Consider the following 10,794-nt stretch of genomic DNA (forward strand, 5'->3'; position numbering starts at 1 on the left):
AGATAGGACGGTAGGGACGTGATATTTCACATTTAGGTGTGATCATGTGTGTGAATATATATATATATACATAAGTATATATATATATATATAAGTATATCACAATGCAAAGAAGTTATTCCTGTTAGCTGTCTACATGAACCAGGCAAGGAGTTGATACAGATTCTAGTTCGTTCATTACTTGCTGTCCTTTAGAAAAATTGAAGGATCGTCCAGTATAGATTTCTGGGTGGATTTTATTTGGTTTCTTATAAGAAGCATGATACATAAAGGCCTTTAACACCAGAAGCCACAAGTCCCTCATACACCCTAGCAGCCAATGAAATGAAAAAAAAAACATAAAAAAGACGTACTTCATATGTGTATCAAATGGTTGGGATTTTAAACCCAACTAAAACTACACAATTGAAGACGCTAATGCATTACCACATTAATTTTAAGAACCAAAATCAACCAAAAATTCAAACTTCAGAAAGACTTAGAAATCACAGAGTCTTTCCATAAGCTTCATATATATAAATTTTGTATTAATGTCAAACAGGATAAGTAATTATCACAGCTTTAAAAAAGCAGACAATTTATGAACAAACAGTATACTTTCACCGTCACTGCTAGCAGAAATTCATCAAATATATACACGTATAGCATATAACACAGAATTCAAATCAATTACCAGCAGAGAGAAGAGAAATAACAGAAAAGTTGCAGGAGAGAAACCAAAATTGCAGCTTTAAGCCCAAATCAGAATAAGTCGGATGTCGGAAGCCGGAATCTCTCCCCTGCTCTGGTCCGATTCTGGGCTAGGGTTTCGCAGACCAATATAAATCGAGCCTGATTTGGATAAAAAGAATCGGATCAAATCTAAGCTTTCAGGGTCGATTTCTTTAATTTCAATCGGGTTTGGGTTAGCCCATCGACCTGCACCATGAAGCATTTTGACAAGCCCTTGACTTGTGTCCTTGGTCTTCTATGAAATAGAAGACAAATAATCCAATTTACAGATTAATCCTAATATGTCATTTGTAGATGGTACCGTTAAAAGAAACGAGAAGCCATTTTACCTGTTACCTTATTGCGATTTTTGATGCAATTTTGGTTGCAGGCCAAGTCGCCCTTACACCACTAAGCACATTCACAAATATTATTATCACATGTGATAAGGTTATTGTTGATATGATACCATAATCCATCAAGACTATCACATGTTCTGCTAAATCATAAACGCAGACAACCTTTGGTGCGGCCTAAGTCGTAGAACACGTCGTCCGCACATCACAAGGATCCCCTCACGTGTATTATCACATGTGATAAGAGTGTTCTCGCGTTCTCATAAAATGAAGTTGTTCTCATATAAACCTCCACCTATAAATTAAATAATAACATTTTTCTTTTATAATGTCATCATACATTATGGATATTAATGGTTCATGGTAATTAAATGGGAAACAAGATGGGACTGAAAAAATAAATACAACGAGAAGTGTTATCTTTTGATTTTTATATTGTTGTCTTTGAAATATTATATTATAATAATATTTAAGGGTCGTTTATCAAATGTTTGTCCGGGTAGGTGTTTACCAAGTCATATTACCTTACCTGATGAATATGGTAAGGACCAAGAACTTATCCGGTAAGAGCGAGATAAGAACCAAGAATCTTACCCGGTAAGTGAGGGCGACGACTCTTACCACGGTAAGTGCTTACCGGATAAATACCGTAAATTTATTGCATACGATGTCATTTTGGTGGACTAATTCTTACCTGCTAAGTAAATTGATAGTGTTAATTTTACCGGTAAGCACTTACCGGGTAAGTGTTTGGTAAACGGCCCCTTAAAATAATATTACAATGTTTACTAAGACAAATTACATATAAAATAATTACTATATTTATAACTTTAAGTTCTACTTACATCTTTGAGGTTTAACAATATTATTTGTGGTTCGAAATCTATTACTCGTTTCTTCATCCGTTATTTTTAAATGGGTAGGGTATGGATATGGATAATTACTTGTTTCGTTACCCGCTATTTTAAATGGATATAGTATATATATATACATATATATATAGGCTCATTCAAGGGATAATTGATTAGTTTGTGGTAACTGTGAGATCCAATGTGAACTACTTGTTTGAAATATTTAAGGATAATTCTTAAACAAGTTAAAAGGGTAATATAGTAAATCTATTTTTAACAACTAATCAAACTATTTAATTTATTTTTTAGAATGAAATATTTAATTAAAATTAGTTACCTAGTATATCAATTATCTAATATACATCGTATTTTAAAGACATTTTTGAATTAAAAGTGTATCATAGTGATAACGTTCATCATATTTCACGTGTATCATAATGTATTTTCTTTGTTTTATGAAATGTATTGTAGTGTGCATTTTCGTTATTTTCATTGTTTTACAAAGATATCACATTGTGCATCTTGTATGTATATATGGGTATCACAGTGAATATCGTTTGTAATTATCACAATGTGTATATTGTGTTCACATAAGGTTAATCGGAATAATGTTTGCCGAATAAGATTTGCCGGAGAGAGGAAAGAGGAGAGATGAGAGGGTATTTATAAAATCCCTAAAATGTCCTTAATTTATATTTTAAGTTAAGATTACCAAAATTGTTAATTTCCTAATTTAAGCTTTTATTTGTAGTTGAGATTGAATCTCACGGTTACTACAAACAAAACAATTTTATTTGATTAAGCCCCTATATATATATATATATATTTATACATATATATATATATACACACACATATAGGGGTGTCATATTTTATTAACCTTACCTTTTGTGTTAACTATACAATCCAAAATGGTCCAATAGAAATTCATATTGGTTCATTGTTAATAATTTATTATATATTTAATAGGGCAAATTGCATGAAAAAGTAACGTACTTTAACTTGATTCCTATTTTGGATAACGTACTTTTAAAACTTTCATTTTGGTACCTAAGATGTAAAGTTTTAAACATTTAAGTACCCGGGTAACCCGGAAAGACTAATTTTAGACTAAAAAAAATACAAATTTTAGATTTTAAAAAATCCACGTCACTGACCACGTCAGCAAATAATACCGAGTTGGATACCACATCACTCGCCACATCAGCATGATAATCGGTTAATACTTCAACCAGTTACCCGAGTACTTAAATGTTTAAAACTTTACATCTTAGGTACCAAAATGAAAGTTTTGAAAGTACGTTAACCAAAATAGGAATCAAGTTAAAGTACGTTACTTTTTCATGCAATTTGTCCTATTTAATAAGTAGGGGCAAATTAGTAAGAATATGTTTACAAAATATGGGAGTTACATTGTTTCTAAAATTTGGTTATTTTCAAATTGGTATGTGTGTTTAACATATTATGATGGATGTCCTTCACAAATGAAAGTTTTCTTAATCAACATCCAATAGAATTTCAACAACTAAATAATCACCATCTACCCAAGGCTCTTTCTTTGGTATATTCTTTCTAATGGATGGACCATCCGATGTCAACTATATATTGTCAATCAAATTCTCCCTAAATGTTGATGGCGTTCACTCCAAATATATTACTAATCGAGAGTCCACTATGAACAATGAGGACACAACAGAATCCCAACAAATCAGTGGTATATCCAGAATTTTTGTCTAGTGGGGTCACATTTAAGGTAGACTAAAGGCTCGCAAAGTTGTCTGATGTTTTTTTAACCTAATTATAACGTTTCGAGAGATTTTTTTAGTGTTTTTGTCGATTTCGAATAACTTTTTTGGTTTTTTTGATTGATTTCAATAGATTTTTTTTTGTTAGAGTAACGGTTTCGAATTGGGTTGGGGACCCGTGGAAAAATGTAATTGGTGGAAGTGAAAGATAAATCATGTAAAACCTAAATTTTAACCTAGGAATTTTTTTTGACTTTTTGACTGGGGTCCTCCCCCCGCGGCTACTGTGTCCGCCCCTGCAACAAATAATTCAAAGTCAACCGTTTCATAAATTCCATGGTTTTTTAATGCATTGTTTGTAACTGTTGAAATCATTTTTTATTTATTTTTATGTTGTATAATGATATGCAAATGATGTTCTTGAACGATCATGAGTTTCAATATTAATGACGTATTTATTGTTTTTTTGTATATTATTATAAAAAAATGTTACAGTTTCAAACGATTAATTATGAGTATTGTTTTTCATGCTTGATAAATATTCATTTATGTTACACCTTGCCAATGGTGTTCAGATATTCTTAGTAAATTATGTAATAAATGTTATTCTTCGTAATTCTTCCAGAAGTAATGAACAGATATTATGATTTCCATCCTGTTCGTCTTTAACATTTTTGGGAATGACTTCACCAACATGGAAATTGTGCACTAACATGGCAGACGTTAAAAATGTTCATGCATATGTTCACTCATTTGGTTTCATAATTATTAACAATGATCGATGCATTTGCACATGATTAATAACATTCGGGGTGTTCATCAATATGACATTCACTACTTCTATATGTTCACTACTTCCAATTGGTGGACAGTTTGGTATATTCACCAATATGAAGTTACGTTCACATCAACGTCTTGAAAGGTGGCATAATACAACGCATTGAACATACTTCTTGGTAACCAATCGAGCATTATTTGAAGTGTAAACGACTGCAATTGTATTCAACGTTACGGTGTTTATCAATTCTGATGAACCTTATGTTAATCTTTGTAGTATGATGAAGATCAACAGTTATGTTCAATCATAAACATGGAGTATATGTTTTTGTGTGTTCATCAATGTTCATGTATCACAGATGATTCTACGAACTATAAAAGGAATGAACAATTAACGATTTGTAACCAATGTAATTAATTATATTGAAGTTTCGTAGTGAGATATTTCAGTTAGGTAGTGCTCCTTCTCGAATACCAGACTGAGAGTGGGAGATTGACATCCTTTCAATCTTGGCTAAGAGGACTATTCAAATCCTGGTGATTAATTACTAATTTGTAACCGATGTGGACATCTCTCCCAAAAATACCCTTGTTCACCTATGTTTTGATATCCTTCACTTTTAATTAATTACAAATATGCCACAATTGATCTCATCCATAGATTTTAAGAATCAAAGGCCAATAGTGGTTCACAAAGTTAACATCAATCATTGGATTAACAAAAGAACATGCACCTATATATATATATATATGTGTGTGTGTGTGTGTCATGTTCCATAAACTTTTAATCTGACATCATATTTTAGTGGAGCAAAAAAAGAAGGAAAAAGAAATTCAAATATTCTCATTAATTGTTTAACTTCTACATCTTTCCTTGGGATTCCACTAGACACCACAAGATTCTATTTAAGTGCACAAACAACCAACTACACATTGAGTTTGCAGATTATATGTCTCATTCACTTTATATTCTTATTGGATCTCAACGAATCATCTTTTCTTTTATATTCTTATTGATCCTCATTTATTTACTTATCTTAAAATCCTTGATAATTTTCTCTATCATTGATCTTTCATTGACTCTTATGATTACTTCTTCCGCATGAGTCTCTCTTTTTGAATCAAAATAACACATATTTCTTGTTGCGAGCTAAAGAAATTCTTTATAAAAATTTATAAAGTATTAGCATTTCTTGGATTCAATTTTTTACTAATGGATATTAATTTTTTTCCATACTTATCGATGACCAATTTTTCACGTTCGCCCAAGGCCTACAAAATGTCAGGAAATGGGTTGTCCACTACTAAAAAAAGGGTATCACTGACGGATTTTTCTGGCGGAAATTCTGTCGGAAATATTCCCGACGGATCCCAAAAAAGTCAAACAAAGTCAACGTTTATCCATATCCGCTACAGATCCCCCACAAATCCCCCACTGAATTTTTTGAAAAAAAAAATTAAAATTAGTTAAAACCTATTTGTGACGGATTTCTGACGGATTTCTTATTTATTCGAAACCGTCACAAATCCGTCGGAAATCCGTCGCAAAATTTGTCTAATTTATTTACATAAATTAATTAGTGTTAATCCAAAAAAATTTCCGACGGATTTCTGACGGAATTTAATTGTTAATAACAACAAATCAAATTCCGTCGGAAATCCTTCGGAAATTGTTTTAGTTTAACACTAATTAAACCTTATATATATATATATATATATATATATACCTTTGTTAGGAAAAAACATTTTTTAAAATTTCCGATGGATTTCCGACGGAATTTAGTTTTTATTTAATAAAAAATAAATTCCGTCGGAAATCCGTCGGAAATTTTAAGCTTTTTTATAAAAATATATAATATATATTGTTAGAAAAAACCAGATTTTTTAGTAGTGGTCTACCCGTTGCCAGGCCTACTGATATCCAAGCCTTTAGCCTTCTAGGATGTCAGGGTCACCAAATGTAAGAATAATGTGAGTTTATTTGTTACATTTGTCATATATAAATATTATACATTTCAAAAAAATGATTAAAGGGACAAACTCTCTACGTTCATTAACTTGCATACTTGAGTTTGGACGGCAATCAAAATCAAAGAAAAACCAACGTCATCAAATATTATACAAGATTACGTTTGTTCATTCTCTTAAAAGCCTAATAAATTACTTCTTACGTGAAGAAAACAACAAACGTATTCATATCCATTTAAAAAGTACGAGACTTCCATTCGAGTATCCAAAATTAATGAACGTTTATACGAACTTTGTTACATCTACGAAATCTCTCTATTAACAAACCATCATTATCATGTGTTTGTGACCATCTTTAATTTCGGCACGTTATTTTTATTTTCAACTGAAAATTTTTCTATGCAAGGAACCAATAATTAACATCAATACTATTTTAAACAAGGATGGTGCTTGATTGATTTGAGCTTGAGTTCCAAACACCAAAAGTGTCTGAAGATCTCAGGTTCAAATACAAGAAGGAATAAAAATGCTTTTTTGACCACGAAGGTTCAAATGTGGTCACTCTGGGCTACCTGCAAAGCAGGTAGTTGTCCTGAGATTAGTCAGCTCACATAACGGGTTGGATATACAGTCAGTCTCTAATATTGCATATAAAACACTATACAAGTTGAAATATTACAACAGGATTACTTGGTTCAACTTATTTATGTTGAACCTCCTTTAAAATGGCACTTAAAGCAGTGTAAGTACCTACCACTGCAACAAAAGTTCCGATCAGTATAATCACCAGAATCACCATCAATTCTCCCCCAAATCTCTTGAAACCTACAACGATCTTCAAGTAACACAAGCATGGAAACAATATTGACACAGTGATGCTCAAAAACGCACCGATAAACGCCATGACATAGCCAAAAAATGGGACCATCAGTGCCACAAAGACTGTGCTGATCACGAGACATGTTCGAATGAGACAACTCATCACCCTGCTTTCTTGAAAGGGAAACGTTTCTTCTACTGATGTCGCGATTGGTGCCACGACTAACGCGTATTTGGTCACAGGGTTGATCAACGTCGTGTAAATCGCTATCTTTGAACTTATGTTTTTCGTTGGCAGATTTAACGTCACTTGTGACATTATGTTTTCTCCAAACATCAAGTAGCCCAACATCGCCATTGATCCATAGCTGATGGTGCTCAATATGAAGCACACAAGTAGAACCTGCGTTTGTAAATTGATAAGTATCGAGAATTTTAAGGTTTACGCATGGCCGAAGGTCACGAGAGAGAGAGAGAGAGAGAGAGAGAGAGAGAGAGAGAGAGTGTGTGTGTTTTGTTGTAATATAACATATTATATACTTAAAAAACTTAACCCAATTAAACAGGATTGCTTTACCTTGCTGAATTGGGACTTGTCTTTCATGGAATGGCATAGTGTGGGAAACACAGCATGACCACAGTAACAAAAGGTAAACAAACTGATAGCAGTTGGCAACCCATTCCAATTCCAGAGTTCCCCTTTTCCATGGAATCCAATTCCATCAAAAGCACCACCCCACAAGACAGCCAACACAAGAATCACTGATGCCATTACACCACCAGCAGAAACATATGCCAAAGCCCCCAAACTTCTTAGCCAAGTTGTAGGCAATACCACAAAAGCAGTCATCAAAACAAACCCTTGTTTCCCACTAATCTTCATTCCTAAAACGTCAAAACTTTCCTTTGGAAACAACTTGTGTAGATTGTCACCTTCCATAATCAAGAACTCGACCGCCACCAAGAAAAGCTCGAGATACATGAACGTCGAGATCACCATCCTCCCTTTTCTCCCAAACGCCACTTGGCCTATATCCGGGTACGTTCTGATGACGGGATCTGAATCCATACATCTACGGAGAAGTAATCCGGTATAGAAACATAAGACAGCAACAAGTAGTAGTAACAGAAGGCTTAACCAACCACCTTCTGAGAGAGCATATGGGACAGACAGAATCCCAACACCTGAAAAATACAAAAAAAGTATATAACTGTTTTGAGGTTGGAAATATGAGATCATGCATAAAAGTTTAGATGAATCTTTAATGCAAATTTGATGTGGGTATTTACCAGATAAAGTATTTACTCCATTGAAGCAAGTTCTTAGGAAGGTGGTGCCTTTGGTTGGTGGTGGATCATGTGATTGTGGATGCTGGTTTTGGCTCTCCATTCTCTCCACATTGTTGGTGTCCATTTCTGGTTTGGTTGGTACCAAGAAGAATTGTTGGTATATATATATATATATATATATATATATATATATAGTAGAAGTCTAGAAGAAGGTGAGGCTCATTCATAAATAAAAGTTGCTTTAGTTGATTCAAGATTGCATGGAAAGTTGCATTATTTTTTTTATTAACCTATATCCAACCTGTTATGCGAGCCGACTAATCACAAGGCAACCACCTGCTTTGCAGATAGTCCGGAGTCACCGCATTTGAACCTCCGTGGCCACAAGGGGATTTTTATTCCTCCTTGGATTTGAACCTGGGACCTTCTGGTACTTTTGACCTTTGGAGCCAAGCTCAAACCAATCAAACACCACCCTTGTGGTTTGGAAAGTTGCGTTATTGGATTCAAGATTTTGAGGTACATACAAAAAGATGTTCTAATTATACTTGTAATTAACAAAAAGGTACATACATAAGTAACTTACAGACCACGATCGTTACTTAATAGGTACGATGCTCGCCCACTAACATGCTTACGAAACCAAGGTCACCCAAGTCAAAGTGACACGGATCATAGAAACTAATATTATAAGTAAACATGTAACTCCCACTAAACACACCATCAAACTTGTTCTGTAACAACACTAACATGATACTGAATCTTATTTTTTAATTGATTTATCATTTATTATCATACCATCCAATCAAATAGTAATTACGGGTTGTTCTGTTAAAAGGTAGCATTTGAATGGTTCTAAAACCCTCTGAATGATTTTGTATCATGGACCTTTTTTAACCATTCAGCGCCCAAATTTCATTGTAAGCTAAGCAATTACCAAACAATTATAATTCATTTTACACTATATCATGAGAGTCTCTTAATCATTCCGATCACTTAATCATGTTACACCAAACCATTCAGCAACTACCAATAGATGATATATTTAATCTTATTGTAAAAATGCATATATTATTTTAATGGGTGTGTGGGTGGGTGGTAATTTATGGTGATGAAAAAGAGATAGTGAAGATGAATGGATGACCATTTATACCCAAAAGAAAAGCATTATTTATGGTGTACATGTATCCCCCATTAGTAACTTAAATTCCACATATCATTCCACATTTTACTACATGTTTATTGGTTTGTTACAAACACCTTTGCTTTTGGTATGGTGGTGTGCCCCAACCCTTGCTTCCTTTTTTGCCATTCTACATGAATAGCCTCTAAGATTTTGAAACATAACTGAGATTCGACTATGTCATGAAACACTACAACACATGCATGTTATCTGATCCGATTGAAACTAATTGATCCAATCCAATCCAATTGTAATTGGATTGGACTGGATCCAAAATTCAAATATCTAAGTTAGATCGGTCGGTTCTTGAATGGTAACCCAATATATAATAAAGCCGTACAGATCTAATTCAATTACTCATTCAACTACTATCAAATTAATAATTAAGTATATTTTTTACGAATTTAATTGTAGTTGATATTTGTGTGTGCATGGCGTTCTTTTAAAAATTTACAAAACGTATGAATAATTTGTTGAAATGATAGGTTAATTGGTTGAAAATTGGACCAAAATATTGGATAGATTCAATATGATTTTTACAAATAACATCCATTGTTCTATTGATTCAGATCCATCTAAATTCATTTGATATTCACCACAATCTATGATATATATATATATATATATAGATTACTTTATGACTTGGGATCATATGAGACCAAAGGTTTTTCGTGAGACCCGTAAGACCAATTCTCAACCATTGGATTAAATCTACAATCTAAACATTCATAATCACAAAATTGCCACAAGACTTCTCAATAATCACAAAATTGTCACCGTGCAACTTTAGACCATTAGATCATTAGCTTATAAAATTGATCAATGAATATAAATTGGTCTTAATGGTCTGACGAAAAACCCTTGGTCTCATGTGAACTCAACCCTTACTTTATATGTAGTTATATTATATATATATATATATATATATATATATACAAAGATTATTTTATACGCAATCATATTTTGATAATAAAAACAAGATCATGTACACATTGAAAAACCAAAATCAGTAAGAAATAATTCTAATGATGTAATAGACTTGAAACAGATAGTTGTCCTCCAAATCTTCTTTCTTGGCGTTTATCATATTTATG

The 10,794-nt window shown here is 32.9% G+C and overlaps 2 protein-coding genes across 2 annotated transcripts in view; both read right to left on the bottom strand.

The window, feature by feature from the left end:
• The window catches only part of LOC112527549, a 14,172-nt gene extending 13,369 nt beyond the window's left edge, over positions 1–803 (bottom strand). Inside the window, exon 1 of the mRNA XM_025138252.1 lies at positions 674–803. The gene's annotated coding sequence lies outside the window, so the exon portion shown is untranslated. The remainder of the gene's footprint in view (positions 1–673) is intronic.
• A 6,231-nt stretch (positions 804–7,034) lies between these two features.
• Positions 7,035–8,654, bottom strand: LOC112527868 (amino acid transporter AVT1I-like). The gene is made up of 3 exons (XM_025138709.1): positions 8,518–8,654; positions 7,805–8,412; positions 7,035–7,630 (listed from the first exon to the last, which is right to left on the bottom strand). The coding sequence occupies exons 1-3, from the start codon at positions 8,639–8,641 to the stop codon at positions 7,109–7,111; spliced, it is 1,254 nt and encodes a 417-aa protein (XP_024994477.1). The 5' UTR covers positions 8,642–8,654; the 3' UTR covers positions 7,035–7,108.
• Positions 8,655–10,794: the final 2,140 nt, after the last annotated feature.

Source organism: Cynara cardunculus, assembly GCF_001531365.2.
Source record: "Cynara cardunculus var. scolymus isolate 2C chromosome LG 15, CcrdV1, whole genome shotgun sequence".
NCBI classification, from domain to species: Eukaryota; Viridiplantae; Streptophyta; class Magnoliopsida; order Asterales; family Asteraceae; genus Cynara; species Cynara cardunculus.

Excerpts from the sequence above, each read along its gene's own strand:
- LOC112527868 (XM_025138709.1), bottom strand. The coding sequence starts at position 8,641 with ATGGACACCAACAATGTGGAGAGAATGGAGAGCCAAAACCAGCATCCA. Across the intron at positions 8,413-8,517 it reads TGGAGTAAATACTTTATCTG|GTGTTGGGATTCTGTCTGTC; the intron begins GTAAATACCCAC and ends TGTATTTTTCAG. Across the intron at positions 7,631-7,804 it reads ACAAGTCCCAATTCAGCAAG|GTTCTACTTGTGTGCTTCAT; the intron begins GTAAAGCAATCC and ends TTACAAACGCAG.